Source organism: Sceloporus undulatus, chromosome 7 (assembly GCF_019175285.1).
Source record: "Sceloporus undulatus isolate JIND9_A2432 ecotype Alabama chromosome 7, SceUnd_v1.1, whole genome shotgun sequence".
NCBI classification, from domain to species: Eukaryota; Metazoa; Chordata; class Lepidosauria; order Squamata; family Phrynosomatidae; genus Sceloporus; species Sceloporus undulatus.
In genome coordinates, this window is record NC_056528.1 from 1,429,206 (window position 1) to 1,444,834 (window position 15,629).

The 15,629-nt window shown below is 49.1% G+C and overlaps 1 protein-coding gene across 9 annotated transcripts in view; it reads right to left on the reverse strand.

Moving 5' to 3' along the window:
- Window positions 1–865: 865 nt before the first annotated feature.
- Window positions 866–15,629, reverse strand: part of UBR4 (ubiquitin protein ligase E3 component n-recognin 4) — a 71,141-nt gene continuing 56,377 nt past the window's right edge. For 7 of the 9 annotated variants that reach the window (XM_042477962.1, XM_042477963.1, XM_042477959.1 and 4 more), the window contains 16 exons: window positions 11,954–12,041; window positions 11,292–11,437; window positions 10,506–10,613; window positions 10,264–10,383; window positions 8,556–8,746; window positions 7,528–7,701; window positions 6,983–7,082; window positions 5,974–6,192; window positions 5,660–5,773; window positions 5,075–5,217; window positions 4,644–4,769; window positions 4,227–4,421; window positions 3,472–3,696; window positions 2,901–2,991; window positions 2,121–2,283; window positions 866–1,321 (listed from right to left, as the gene is read on the reverse strand). In XM_042477962.1, coding sequence (XP_042333896.1) covers window positions 1,257–1,321; window positions 2,121–2,283; window positions 2,901–2,991; window positions 3,472–3,696; window positions 4,227–4,421; window positions 4,644–4,769; window positions 5,075–5,217; window positions 5,660–5,773; window positions 5,974–6,192; window positions 6,983–7,082; window positions 7,528–7,701; window positions 8,556–8,746; window positions 10,264–10,383; window positions 10,506–10,613; window positions 11,292–11,437; window positions 11,954–12,041 — 2,268 coding nt within the window. In that variant the 3' untranslated portion in view covers window positions 866–1,256. The remainder of the gene's footprint in view (window positions 1,322–2,120; window positions 2,284–2,900; window positions 2,992–3,471; window positions 3,697–4,226; window positions 4,422–4,643; window positions 4,770–5,074; window positions 5,218–5,659; window positions 5,774–5,973; window positions 6,193–6,982; window positions 7,083–7,527; window positions 7,702–8,555; window positions 8,747–10,263; window positions 10,384–10,505; window positions 10,614–11,291; window positions 11,438–11,953; window positions 12,042–15,629) is intronic. The other 2 variants (XM_042477960.1, XM_042477964.1) reach the window with 1 other exon arrangement.

Sequence of the window (15,629 nt, forward strand, 5' to 3'; positions counted from 1 at the left end):
CGATTCGGCGAGGCCGGCAAAGCCTCTCAACCATTTCTGAGCAGACTTGCCAAGTTTAAACCGATTCCCTTTTCTCGCTGGGCCAACTTTTGTTGCGAACGTTGACTGGGCAGAAGGAGACAAACAAGCCATTGTGTCACTGGGGAAAGTAGGCCAAGTTAAAAAACAAAACAAGCCACCACCGCACCCATGATAAAGGCCGCAGACGCATTTTGCAAAGCCTCTTTTTGTAAGAGATGTGCCACCGCTCCTGGGGAAAAGCGCTTACCTGGGTAAAACGTCCTATGCGTGCTGCGTCGCATTTAGGGAGTTGCCACACTCAGGATGCCGGTCGCTGACATGGACAACGCTGCATACCAAGGAGGCAACACACACAGCTGGTGCGTCTCAATGTGACCAGTGGCACACGGAACATTGATACTGGCCAACAGTCCTTTGCTGGGAACCTACAACATACTGGTTTGAGCCCAAATATCAAATAAATACTCCATGGAGTACCAAGGGATCTGAAGGGCAGGGGAATGGTAGGCAGAGAGGAAAAGGGTATGAAGAAAACTCCCCTTGGAGTGTTTTAGATTTGTAGACTGGGAGGATGATGATGATGATGATGATGATGATGATGATGATGATAATAATAATAATAATAATAATAATAATATCTAATATCATACAGTTTGACCTTTCATTTGTTCCAGACTCCGCCTGTCCATGGGAACAAAACATGACTTGGAAATCCTAAATGAGAAACACAACCTGCATCCTTGTGCCAAGGCAGCACTACGTATTCCAGGGCGAAAGCGTCCATTCCGAATTTTTCCAAACACAGGGAAAACCAGACCATCCACTGGCACCCCAACCAGCCAAATTCATTGCTACCAGGTTCTTTATCATTAATTTATTTATTGACTGGTAAAATGGCCACACGGAAAGAGAGGAAGAGGAGCAGTGAAACAGACCGGGGACAGAAAGGGGAAAGGAAACTGGCTTGGATACCTCAAGTCCTGGCAGGCATTCCTTCAGTGGCTCAGAGGACAGGGGGCTGAGAAGCAAGGAGGGATCGTGGGGGGGGACAGGGACGCAAGCCCAAACTCATTTCACGCCAAGAATTGGGGGGAAAGTGGAGGGGAAGATGGAGCTGGAGGCTGAAAATGAAGTAACGGCAACAATCCTTCGTGGTCGGGGTTCAGAAGACAGAGGAGGATGACAGGAGGCAAGTTCATCGGGGCCTCTTTGCATCGCCACTCCAGGCAGGAGGCTCAGGGGATGGAGTTGAGCAGGTCCTTGAGGAAGCCGTCGGGGTCGCTGATTTCGGATAACAGTCCTGGATCAAAAAAGACAGACCCGGGAGCTCAGTCTTGCCCAGCAGCCGGTCCAGAAAACCTCGTCCTTTGCCCACAAGCTCAGGATGGCAAAAAGGTGGAAAGGGGAAGAACAGAAAGCCCCCTACTTTCATCCCAAAGGGGAGGGGTGGGCTCTGCATTTTATTCCCTTTTAAATGTGATATATATATATATATATATATATACACATACAAACATGTGTTAAAGGGACACCATTTCACTAAGCCATTATATTTAGTGAGACTCGAGACCGCATGGATTTTGGTATCCATGGGGGAGTCCTGGAACCAAACCGCAGTGGATACCGAGGGCCCACTGTACTTAGTGCCTTGAATCCTCTGTTGGGAGAAAGGCAGGATATACATTACATGAAAGTAGAATAAATACATTAACTCAAAGGAAAGGAAATGCAGGTCAGTTCCTCTAATGTTGTTGTAGCACAACTCTCAAAGCCCTTAGCTCTGGTAAGGAGTACTGGGAGTTACAGTAGTCCTTGGTGGGGCAGATGGCTCCCACACCTCTTGGAGATGGGGATACTGGGGATTCACATGGGGAACAAAGACTGACGCCTCATCTCTACCTCCTTTTGTGCAAAGATTTTGTGCCTCTAGATGACTCAAGGAACTGAGCCAAGCTTCATGTTACAAACAGAGAACAAGAGGGGAAGATGATCAGATGGGCAAAACGTTGTGTTTGTGGTTTTCTGCCCATGTCCCAGCATACATACAAAAGCCCCCCCCCCAAACAGTAGGGGTTTGGGAGGAAGTGCGCCACACTCACCAGCCACGTCCAGAAATTCGGAGAAGTTCTCAACGGGCATGAATTCCTCCTGGAAGGTCTTGAGGGCCTTGTCCGCCGCCTCGTGGATGGGCATGTCATTGTGGCGGATGTATTCGGCCAGAGAGTAGGACCAGCCCCCCTCCGTGTTACTCGTAGGCACCTTCTGCAATGAGGAGAAGATGGCATGAGGAGGAGGTGGCAACAGGGGACCAAGAAGGGCCAGGCAGACACTCTAAGGGAGCTTCGGGAGGAAGGTCGGACCAAAAAAGCCTATGGCACAAGGGTCTGTTGGTCGGTGGCAGTTTAGAGATGAGGGAACCGGGATGAGATCTGGAGGAACTTCCTTAGATGGTGCATGTTTCAGTTTAAAGCTCTTACTATCAGTTGCTAAGCCTCCAAAGAGGCATTTTAATCTTTCTGATGTGGGGGGAAACTCCATATGGAAACTGGGAAACTACCTAGGGATGAAGGGGTTGCAGCCCTTTGGGGAACCCTGGAAGATTTGGCTGCAGTGCCTGAGGTTTCCTCACACCCTACTTTAGACATCCACAAAGCCACATGTGCCTGACTACATCTCCCATCATCCCCAGAGCTATAGGAATTGAAACCCACGTGCCTGGAAAATGGAGGTGATAAGTGAGAACATCCAAGACCCGGGTCTGCAGCATTGTAGGCCTCTCTTAATGGGATCCCACCCCCCATTTCCCACTGATAGTATCAGGTATACACAGAGGCTGCTAGGAATCCGAGGGGACCCTTAATGGCACAAAGCCCCCTTACTTTGAACATGTTGTAGATGAGATCAACGAGGGCCCAGAAGAGGAGACTGGAGCGATAGGCCGAGTAATCCTTCACCACTTTATCCGTTAGCCTGGGAGGAGAGAGGGAAATGAAATTAAGGCCGGCAGTTAATTGCTTCCTTTCGCCGCCTCAAACCTGGCTGATGAATAGCTGAGATGTCCAGACCGCCAGGAGCCCATCCATAATACATGTGGGAAAACGCATGGGCGCCCGGGGCGGGAGCCAGAGGCAGCAAACGCACCGAGGCGGTTGGGAAAACACCGTCACCCAGTTATCAGATCAGGGTTGTGGGCAAGGGAGAGACAGGCCCGGTTGCAGTAACACCGGAAGTCTCTCATTCAAACAAAAGAAAAACAGCAATCATCCAGGCAATGGGGTCAAGTCACCGGCCAGCAGTGCATCCCCTCATCTCCTAGTATATAGCAAAGATGGCACAGCCCAAGTGTAGGAATCCCATACCAAGTGCTTTGGCTTTCCCCCTCATGCAAAGACCTGGTCCTGCTCTCTGCAGGATGGGCATTGGAGGGAGAGGCCCTGGGGGGCTGCTCACCTGCTTGCGCCGGCCGGCGAGACCACCCGCGCATGGGAGATCACCAGCAGCCGCTTCAGGATGTCGATGCGGATGGCCTTCCACCTCTCTGGCGGCAAGATGTGGAGGGCCAAGACGGTGTAGTAATGGGGCCCGTCCACCTCGAAGGCACTCTCCACCCACTTCTCCTTCGGCTGCTCCAGGAAGCTCTGCAGGTTCTTCTCTTCTCGGGAGGTCGCTCGTGTTCTGCAAAAAGCCAGGAAGGAGAAAGGCCTTACAGAGGACACCTGAAAACCCTGAAGCCAGGGAGGGAAGGACCCTAGAACACGGCTGTACAAACCGTACAAAACGCAGTTTTTTAAGATTCGGTGTTTATACATCTATTCCACCAAAATTACATTCCTAAAAGCTATGCAGACTTTTGTGCATACGATCAGATCCCTGCAATTCCTGATCTTGACTTCCTTTCCTCATTGCTTCTCATGAAAGTGAGTGCTTTATGTTATGGAGCACTTAGAAGAGAAGAGCAAAATAATTCCCCTTTGTTTTGCTAATGCTGGTGATTTCTTCCCCTTTTGCCATTTTTCCCTCTGCCTCCCGCATGAAGTGGGGAATGTGCATTATCTATAAACACTGCATTCTAGGTGCTGTTTCCTTGCTTTTCCTTGGACTGAGCAACTCACTACTACTAGCATTCCAGCAGGTACCCTTTGCTAATGGGGACAATGGGCTAGAGAGAGAAAGAGAGAGAGAGAGCGGGGAGTGAGGATACTGACGTGTTAAGGACGTAAAGCACTGTGTGAATGATGTAGGGGATGAGGTGGATGTTGCTCTCCCGCCCTCCGCCACCCGTGTCCACACTGAACGACTGCTCCATGGCGAAGCGGAGGAAGAGTAGCTTGGTGTCATGGATGTTGAGCTGGTAGGTGGGCTCCCGCTGCCCTGTGCACTCCTGAAGGTACGTGTTGTGCCTGTGAGGAAAGCACTGAGAGATCAACTGGCAGGACTTGGGGTCAGGTAAGTCAAATGCCACCAGACCCGAAACAGCACATTCTTTTCTTCTCTTCTTTCAGTGGTAAAAATGAGGTTACCCAAGGCCTCCTTTGGGTAAAGGCCCTCCGATCCCATTTTCATATGGCAAGGTGGGCTTTACTAGGCTTTACAAAATGTAAGAGCCGTTCCCACAGACTCACCTTGCTAAGCAGGTGGCAAAGGCCGATTCTGGGACGTGAGGTCCCCATACCGGCAAGAGGCCGTTGCATTTGGTGTTGGCATTCTGCAAGGCTGCGCTCTCCCACTCCTCACGACCGCGGGCCAACCTGCAGAGGCAAAGGACAAAGAACACAAGACTATAAAACATACCATCTTGGGAAAGTCTTTGCGTTTCTGTGGTTAGCTCATTTGCTAAGCTAGACTAGATCTAAACAGTGCTTGGGGAAAGAATTGTAAAATGCACAACCCACAGAATTCTGGCCAGGATTTGGGGGGCTGCATTCCCAAAAGAGGCCCCTGTGATCTGACTGTGGTCTATTTAAGGTAGATTTCCCTCCAGCTAAACCAGCGCCCAATGGACCATGCATACACCAACCTGTGCATGCAGCCACAGACCCCCTTCTGGCCTTACCTGACGGCTGCCAGGTGACAGTCGTAGTGGACGATGTTGAAATGTGAGACGGTGCTGTAGCCTTGCTGCTTCCGAGGCTTGTTCTCAAACTCCTCCAGGGCCACCCGCTTGGTGAAAGTGTAAATGCCCAGGACTTTCGTCGGCTGGAGCAAGAAACAGAAGCTAAAGTACAGGGGGACCCACGAGAGACAGTTGCTTCTTGGGATGTAAAAAGGTACGGAAATAGGGTGGGTGAGGCTGTGGCCCTCCAGATGCTGCGGGACTCCAATTTCCATCAGCCCTTGCCAGTGTGGCCAGTGGTGGGGGATGTTGGGAATGGTAGGGCATCAAATCTGGAGGATCACCAGTCCCCCTCTATGCTTGGCTATGCTGGAAAAGTTCATTTGTTGGACTGCAAATCCAAGAACCCCACAGGGAATTCTGAGAGTTGCGCTCCAAAAAATTAATTTTCTCACACGCTGCCTTGGGCATCCCTCAGCTCTCTGGCGGCCTAGAAAGACAGCGCAGAGATGGCGCCTGCGCCGCCTGGAGGGTTTCTGTCAGCGCAATTCCGGACTCTGATTTCCAGCAAGGGCCAAGGCGCACCTGGAACTTGTAGCCTTCCCTGCAGATGCAGCACGTCAGGCCTGGTTCTTCTATCAGCTCCTCCATCTGCTTCAAGAGCGCTGTCTTTGTCACCACTTGCCCCTTCTCATTCGTCTGAAAGACCAAGCAGAACATGAACCATGAGAAGGAGAAGAGCAGCTATCGACAAACCAATGGCGTTCTCTCCATGCGTAGAGTTAAAACTCCTTCATTACTAATCCCTTCCCACCCCAACTTGCTCAAATCTTAAGCATTGCTTTCAATTAGTTTTCCCCTAGATAAAACATTCTCAACAAAGAGGGTAACCCCCCTACCGTCATGCCCAGGGTGCCCAAGGCCTTCTGCCGCATGGCCATGGCCATGCGCTTCTTCTCTGCCCGTGTCTCCCTCCGGGCCGCATCAATCTTCTTGTTCACTTCCGGATGTTCCCGCAAGGCCTCCAGCAGGTTCTCGGCTAGCGTCCCGATCCCTTCATCGCTGGAGACTTGCTCCAGCTTATGCAGGTTTGTGATCGAATCGGTCCCGATCAGCACCTATCGGAGTTTCAAAGCACATGGCCCAATGGGTGGAAGCTTTTGCCAGGGAGCAAATTCGATTCTCACCCCAAAGCAAGTGTCAATACTAAAATAATGTCACATGTAACAAGGAAGCCGTTTCCCCAAGTGAGGGGTTCTCCTGCTGCTATCATTAGGGGAGGTTTTTTGAGAGCTGTGCTCCCCCCTTCCCTTTTCTGGCTACATGTTTCAAGCATGGCTGCCATTCCGCTGCAGAACCATATTTCCTATTCCTCAGTCTATTTCAGGTATAGGATACTCAATAAATGCCAGATAAATATCAATTAAAGTGTCTGATGTAAGGTCCAAAAGGGAGTAATAATTCGCAAAATCATCACACAGAATATGCTCAGTGTCTATGGTGTTTATCAGACGAGCTCTTAAAGAGGTACTATTCCAGTGTGACTCCTCTAGCTGCCTCCTGTTGCATGCTGGGATTGGCAGTTTTAAGGAGGGGTATTTAGAATTCTCAGGCAGAGAAGTTCAGCTCCTTAAAACTGCCAATCCCAGCATGCAACAGGAGGCTGCTAGAGGAGTCACACTGGAATAGTACCTCTTTAAGAGCATAGTGTGATAAACATCCTGGTTGTCTATTGATCCCTTGGAAAACAAACCGTTGCAACATGTGTCTGATTCTAGCCATCCCCAGCCATAAAGTCCATGGAGGACACACTGGGCTTCTCTGCCACCACTGCTCAATGGAAGCAGTGGGATGTTTCCACCCAACCTGAGTGTGGAAAAGAGGGAGGGAGCTGCCCCATCTCCTCACCTGGGTGGCAGGGTGCTGCGTGGCCAGGCCTCGGAGCAGCCGGAGGATGAACGGGAGGGCTGGCCGAGATAAGAACTTCTTCCACACGTCAGCATCCAAACTGCAAGAAAAGGGTGGGGTGGGGAGAGGAAAAAGAAGGCAAGAGCTCAACATGGATGCATCTCAGTGATGGGGTTCACACTACCCACTTCCAGCCACTGAGCTCCAATGCTCATCGAGCAGCAGCCATTTTGAATCTAAGGGCAATTTGGACACCAATCCTCTTTTTCCCGGTGGGTGTCTCACATGGTTAGAGCAAGGATCAATATCAGCTACAGAAGAGCCAAGACAAAGGAGCATCCCCCTACATTTTAAGGACTAGCAAACCCTATCTGGGACTAGAAGGTCTCAGGTCATCCTGTTAGTTCCCAAAATCTGTCTGGCTGCAGGTCTCCAAGTCTTTGGGCCGAAGTTATCTTCTCCCAGGGACAGTGGCAAAACCCAACTAAGCCCCCGACACATCCTACAAGTCAAGACCCATCGCCCACAGACACCACGCCTCTTACTTCTTGGCGCTGGGGATGTGCTTCTTCATGTAGTCCAGGGCATTCTGGGTGATGCCCCTCTGGAGGATGAGATCCTTCAAGAGGTGGCCATTGCTGTTGTTCTTGATGCCAGCAGCGATTTTGCAGAAACAGTCCAGGAAGACCTTGTCGTCTCCGCTGTGTTCCTCATCGTACCTGAGAGAGAAGGGTGGGGTGTAAGGCAATCGAGGTCTGATTCACCCCTTTAATCCCACTCATTATTATTCTTTCATTTACTTATAATCCCTTTCTCCCAATATAAGGACTTTATCTCAATATAGGGACTCAAGGTGCCCCCAAGTGCCAGCAACCTGCAGCTTGTAGAGGATACTTTTCATAACCTAAAAGGATGCAGATTGTATCCCACTTCATCCGATGCGCTTCATTGCAAAGGCAATTGTCAAAACAAAACCATTCATCTTTTAAGTGCCGCAAGACTCACTACTATTACATTGTTGTGTTTAGAGTGCATTTTCAGCTATTTTAAATGTTCACTTTGCGTACTTTTCTAACGGTGCCATTTTAACTCCCGCATTGAAAGAAAAGTGGGATATGAATTAAACAAATGAATAAGAGTAATGAATATGAAATTCAAACTAAAACGCTCTATTGCTCCTTGCTGTCTGGTGTAGATAGTTGCAATTAATCCAGGTCAATGTGCATTAAAAGTGTACTATTATCAATGAATAACAACAGGCCAATGGGCAGAATAAGGATTCAGCCTGCTGAGCAAAGACAGAGTGGACCACCATGTCTCTCGCTTCCAGATATAAGAAAGGGCCGAGAAAGGTTTTCGATGGCTGCAAGAGGCTAGTGGGTCATCGCTGCCTATCCCCCAGACAAGCAGAGCATGACTAAACTATGCACCCTTTCTCCCTTTGCATGGTGTATAAAAGCACAGCAAAGAGGCAGCCCTGGCCGTAACCCCGTAGACCTACAAGCAGCCATGAGCTTCCCAGAGGAAAGCAGGGAGCAGGGTTTGGGGGGATATTCCTATTCAGAAGCCTTACTTATCGAAGCAGCAGTAGGGCCTGAAGCGGTCCACCAGGATCTGCATCTTCTCCATCTCCCCAAAGGACAGGTAAGGGATGATGCGCAGGAGGCCCTGGAGGACGCTGGGGTTGGAGCGGACGAAGGTGCTGTTGATCTGGTCCAGGAGCATCACCAGCTGGTCTTTGTCGCCCGTCAGGAGGAGGTTGCCCTGCAGAGAGAGGAGGCACAACATCCCCTTGAGGTTGAATGGTACCCTCTGCCCTCCATCCTCAAGATTAATTTCGACTCAACTCTAAACCAGCTCTCCCTTGAGTCTTGTGAAGACAAATGAGGCTGAAATCAGATGTTTTGAGGCTGTGGCCTTAAGACCTTATGACTCCCAGGGGCTAACTGTACTCCAGTACAGATGGGGCTGGTGGGCAAGTGACTCAACTCCTTCCGGGAAAGTTGCTCATTTGCAAGTCTACCCCTTCTTCATTTTGACAACTGTAGGGGAGCGAGTGTGTATGTATATGCGCTTTCACGGTGCCAGTTCACTTATGGTAATGCCCTGAATTTCAGAGGGTTTTCTTGAGCAAGGGTGATTTTGCCTCTTCCTTCTGAAATAGAGCTTCAAGCACCTAATGTTCCTTGGCGGTCTCCCATCCAAGTACTAGGCCAACCCTGCTTTACTTCCAAGATCAGACAAAATCTGGTGCCTTGAAAGTATTTAGGCCCTGGAGGAGTAAGTTTGGCTCCTTCTAATTGCAAACTTTTCCTTTGGTGCGTGTTAGCAGAAGTTTACAATAACATCTCAGCCAAGAAAGGGATGGAGAGAGAAGCCAACCCCTCTGTCAGAGCAGCACGCATACAGAGGCGCAACAGGATACCTCTGTGGCCATGTCTCTTAGGCTCCCAACCTCCTTTCGGGAGTGCATTGACTTCCTAGGGGTGTGACGCTAGCTGCTTTCTAGCAGTGCGCTCTTGGAGGGACGAAACAGCACTCCAAATGCCTCCCCAGGGGTCCAATAGTTCTAGCCATCCATCTCATGAATGGATGCCCCAGTTCCTGTGACTGCCATTAAAACCCTCTCAGGATCAGACCTGTCTTAACCCCAGACCCAGAAGAACCAGGGAGGCTCTCGCAGCTCTTAATGACCCTCCTAATAATGAGAGCTTTTGGGGGAGGAGGAGGGAGATAATGGACGGAAAACTAATGGGGCAACCGTGTCTTTCAAGGTTATGAATTACCCCTCTGGGGGTATTTGGGAAAGGAAGCTAGATGCCCCAGGTTGAGTGTGAGGTCCTACTGCACTGTCCCTCCAACCTGGACCAAGGTTTTGGTCAAAGCTCGCCAGACCCCAGCCTGCCCATGGCAATGCCAGTTCCACACATCATCTGTGCTTCTGCCCACAAAGCCCTGGATAAATGGCTATTTAGATGGTGTTACCAAAGCCCATGAGGCTTTCAAGAACTCCATAAGCCAACTCTTTCCAAAGCCACTGATCTTCTCTATAAACTATCTCCTGATTCTGAGGATCTAACCCAAAACAACGTTTCTGAACCTTTGGCCTGTAAGATTTTGATCCCAGCTCCTAAAATCCCTGACCATAATCTGGCTGGGGCTTCTGGGAGCTGAAGTTCCAAACATCTCTGGCAGGACAAAGGTTAAGAGCTGCTGACTTAAAATAGCTGAGACTGTTGGGAATACGACAGCCACCTCTGTCCCAAAACGCGAACACCCACCTTGTCTTCGCTCAGGGGCTCTGCGTTGGACTCATCCAAGATGATCTCCATGATGCTGAGGACCTGCTCAGCCACAGCTGCCCCGCCACTGTCTTTGCTCTCCTGCTCAGCCACCAAAGCCTGGGGGAAAGAAAGGCGGTGGAGATGAACATCAACCTCGATTGTATCTCCAGGAACCAACTGAATCAGCCCAGAATCTTCCTCTTTCCCTATTCTTTTTGGGACAGAGGAGGCCCCCTTACCAGGTTGAGCGTCCCCAGCATGACGTTGAGGGTGTTCATCTCCAGTTTGACCAACTGCTGACGGTTGACTTTCACTTTGACACAGTAACTGAAGAGTTTCAAGAGCACCTGGGAGGAAGAGGAGGAAGAACCATCAAGCCCACCCTCAAACATTTTCATAGATTTCAGGGGCTGGCGTCAACCTAAACTCAAGACCCCCATCTTCCTTTTTCATTGTACAAATTCTTACATGTGGGAATTCCATGTTTAGACTTGGGTCGCATCTCCAAGATATTATGTGTGTGTGGTCAACGTCCGACAGACACTGACCATAGAACTGCGCTGGAGGAGCTACAAAAGCCTAGTAGAGTGTTCTCTCTAGGAATCTCTAGGTCTTTCAGTGCAACTTTGAGTTAAAGTTGACCATAGAGTTGCACGGGAGGACCTAGATGTTCCTATAGAGAACATAGTAATCAAATCCGCAAATATCAAATCCGTGAATAGGAAGGGATGAGGGTATTCCAAAATCCAAAGAACACCAAAACCTAAAATGTTTCTGGTCCCAAGCATTTTGGATACGGGAGACTCAACCTGTATTATGATTGTTTTAAATGCATATTTTAACATATTTAACTCTTTTACAGCTTTTGTCTTATCTAATATTTTAACTGTAGATAAAAAAACAAAAAACCAACTCAAATTATGAGGTGTCTTGAGTTCCATATGGGGAGAACAGCAGAATAAAAACAACTTAAAACTAAAATAAAACCTAGTTGGCACCCAAATGCCCCAAGGCTGGGAGCTCACCGTCAGGAGGTGCCGTCCTTGCTTGAAGTCCTTGATGCCAGAGAGCCGGTTCAGCATGCAGCCCAGCCCTCCGCATTGGGCCATGACACCCGCCATTTTGTAGACCTCCTCCTCGTCCTCCTCTTCGTCTGTGGAGAAGAAAGAAGCTGACAGGAGAGAGAGGCAGCGGCCTCAACAAAGCTCCGAGAAACAGTGCCAGCCAGTGGGGTGTGTTTGTGTGTCTATAGGGAGCGACAACGTTAACTTCCTTCCCCTCTTATTCTCAGAGAGGAGGTTTGAGCATCCTCATCGGCCATTCTGCCCTGTGAGCTCTCCCATTTGAGATCCAGACCTTGGGAGAAGTTCCCTTTTTTGGGGACTATGACCCTGGGAGTTGTGGTCCAAAAAAAAGGGAACTTTCCCAAAGCTGGCTGGGTAGATTCTGGGAGTCTTGGTCCAGACATGACAACATTCCCAAGCTTGGATGTGGGGAATTTGGGAGTATCTGTCCAGAAATGGGGACTTTCCCAAGTCTGGCCATGGGGATTTTGGGAGATGTAGTCAAAACATAGGGGGGGGGCTTTCCCAATCTGTGTTTTGGACTGAGGGGAAAACTTGGTCCAAAGGACCTTCCTCCTTTGGGGACCTCCTTCCTTCCTCCGAGGAAAAACCAAGCGTCGTACCTGTCGTGGAGTCCAGCGACTCAATGAATTCCTCTGTCGCGTCTCCCAGCAGCCCTCGCATGCGGTAGATTATCCTCATCGGCTCTCCCTGCGGAGGAGGAAAGAGAAAACGGGTCTGTAAATGTGGCTGGCAACCCATGGCTTACAGTTTGAGTATCCTGGTCTCTTCAAGGCCCCCATTTAATCCCAGGCAGCCAGAAAGACCCTGCAAGGCAAAACAACAGGTTCACCTTTGCACTCTCTCAAAGTCCTGTATCCCAGAAAGATGGCTTGCTGCATTCCCAGTACCTCTGACAACATGGAAAACCAGAGGTTTTGGCCTACAACTCCCATCATGTCTGCAAAGTGAGGCTGATGGGAATCACAGCTCCCATCCGGAGAGCATCTGATTGAACTGAAAAGCCCATAGTTCTGTGGTTAAGAGTGTAGGTTTTGCAGGCTGAAAGCATTTGGTCCAGGACCCAACAAAAAGGATTGACAGGGCTTGGAAGAGGCTTGGACGGAGAGGAGCTACTGGTCGGAGTAGACAACAATGAGGGAGCAAAACTTGCACTCAGGGTCAGATAGCTTCACCAGGACATATTTCCTCAACTGTTCCACCTTTTCCAATGGCATCTCTGCCAAAAGGAGCCTTTAACTAGCTATATTTTATCTCAAAATAGCTCCAGACATTGTTGGGACTGAGTTCCCATGCGCCAAAGGCCAAGGAATGCTGAGTGTTGCAATCCAACCACACACTGAAGATCATACTTTCTCCCCATCTTTGTATTTGAAGCCGAACAACAACAAACTGGGACGTCATTCTCCGCTGGGAGCAAGCAATATATTAGTCATTTTCTTCCCATTGCAAGAAAAGTCTGTCAAAATCCATTCGGTTTTCGGAGTCTATTTGCAATTCAGGACTTTGTGCAAAATCTGTAGCTGGTTCTTTGGCACAGAAGACCCCATTTTCTGCTTCAGAAACACTACTTCAATGAAGAAATACTACCTCCGATGCAGAACATGCACAAATTTTGCACAGAATTAAGTCCTGTGACAGTTCCTATCGGTCCATAATTCCTCTTCTCAACACTTGCAAAATGTGTGTGTGTGTTTTTAACCATTTTCTGAGTATTTCCAAGTGTTTCCTCCATCCTTAATGGACAGGTGGGTAGGTGAGCACTTTACGTTGAGCGAGCAAGATCTCTCCTTTAGCACAGAGTAGGAAAAATACGTGAGATTGGCATTTTAAAAAGAGAGAAAGAGCAAGAGAGACAAATCTCCCACTGACAAGAAGAAGGGAAGCGGACGGGGAGACGGGGGAAATGAGCCGGAGAGTGACAGTTTAATAAGCTTTTAACTAAAACAGGGTATTAGGAAAGTGGCTAAGCGGAATAGGGACTTGTTACAACTTTCTCGGTGGGGAGGGGGCTTGTTCGGCGCCAGGAACGCCAACCATTTTGCCTCTCCTTCCCTCCCTTTCTCTCTCTCTCTGAACTTTCTATTTTAATGCCGTTTTAAGTCTGAATACAGAGCAACGAAGAATGGAGGGTTGGGGGGCTGGTGGAAATCCCAGCTTTGGGAGAAGGAGACCTCATTTGGGAGGGGGGGGGAAGAGAAGGGGGCCTGTCAAGAAGTCTGCTGCCGCTAAGCCCTAATGTGGAATAAGCGGCGCTTAATGTCAGGAGAAGATTCGGAGAAGCGCCGGGGGAAACCCTCGGGGGCCAGGATCTGCTCAAAGGCCGCGCCAGAGCCCAGCAATTAGCGCCGCGGGGGGCTCTGGTACAAAATGGCAGGCGAACAAAGCGGGGAAAGTGGGGGGACGGGACGCGAGACAAGGGAAACAAATGCCAGCCCCGAGGTTGGCTTCTTGATAGCAGATGAAAGCTGATCTGTTGACAGTCGATGCTGACGGAGGACTATGGCCTTTCGGGAAAAAGCCGCCAAGCATCCTGGGAAGCCGTGCGGAGGCGCAACAGGCAGCCATGCGCAATCTGCAATCTGGCAATATGGTATCCCCTTCTGGAAAGGGACCCCACAACCTCACCTGAGCTCCCAAGGGTTGGTGAGGATGGCAAGGAACCTCAAGACCCAACAAGGCAAAGAGAATGAGAGAGAGGGCCATTCTGCATTCCTGTGGTTTTCACTTTTAATTTTTTAGATGTCTTGTACCTTGGATCAAACATTGCTTAGAATTGAGGCTGCAGTCCAAGAGATGAAAAGAAAGCTAGGAATGGGAGGACAGCCATGAAAGAGCCAGAGAAGGTCCAGAAGAGCGAAGATATGCAACTAAAGTCAGAATCATACAAGCCATTTGTATTCCCCATTGCAATGTACAGATGTGAGAGCTGGACCATGAAGAAAGGGGAAAAGAGGAAAGCCAACCTATTTGAGGTGCAACACTGGAGAAGAGTGCTGAGGATGCTGCGGACAGTCAAAAAGACCAACCAATGGGTCCTGGAACAGATCAAGGCTGGACTCTCCCTGGAAGCCAAGCCAATGAAGTTGAGCTTGCATCATGAGAAGGCAATGGGCTATTTATTTAAAAGGCCAATAACACTAGGAAAAGTTGAGGGCAGAAGAAAGAGAGGAAGACCAAGCACCAGGAGGCTAAATTCAATTGGGGAAGAATTAAGCAGAACAGTAGAAGACAAGGAGCCTTGGAGATGTCTCATTCAGAGGGTCACTAGGAGTCGAGGGTTGCTTTTTTAATGACATCAATAACTACGCAAACCTGTCCCTCTCCCGCATCCTGGCTGGACTCGCGGGAAAAATACAACGCGGACGCAGCTCCCGACGTTGCTGCCACCCTCCGCCACTATGTTCTCCACTATGAAAATCCGGGAACGCCGGTCCCTATTCAAGAACTGTCAGCGCCTTCGAAACGCAGGCCATTCGGAGCCCCGCATCTGAATGCATTAATCTCCCAACTGCTCCTCGACAAACATGAGATTCTTTTGAACTCAGATGACAAGGCAGGGGTGCTTTAAGATATTCATTCCTAGAGGCTTTCTAGAGGATAATACCCAAAGTTTGGCACTGATAGTCAAAGCAAAGACATCAAATGTTTAATTCTCCCCTCCTGCTTCTAAAATGCCCCTTTTGCAGGAAGGGAAGATATAGACATAATTTCCCTTCCTTCCTTCCTTTTTTTTAGTTTCCCTGCCTTTATAAATGCCCTGGATATTTTGCATTTCTGACAGAAATGGCCCTCTTCTCCTTTCTGAATCTTCTCACCTTACAAGTTTTGTAGGAACAACACTCACTGCATCTTTACTTCAGACTAAAAACTCTTCATAATCTCAAAAAAAGGGTCTGATTCACTTCCTAATTTCAATCTGGAATAAAATCCAATGCATTGTGGCGCTTGCCGAAGCATGAATCGGCCGCTAGGCAATTTTGTTTGGTTGGAAGCAAGTCATTTGGGGCATGCAACGCTCGCCTCTTTTCAGTGGCTCATCTCCATCAGATAAACCAACAGTATCCTACAACGTGCACAACATTACACAATTCCCTGCTGAGAGAGTCTGCCTCCTTTTAGTGTGTTATTTAGTGTGTAAACTGGTCTGCATATGAAGGTTTCTCAGCCAGGGTTCCTTAAAAGCATAGGGTTCTTGAGAGGTTGGGATTGAAGCAAGGTACAGCATTCTTTTGAGCTGTAGATATGCAATAATATTTATGCAGGGGTTTCTTGAGA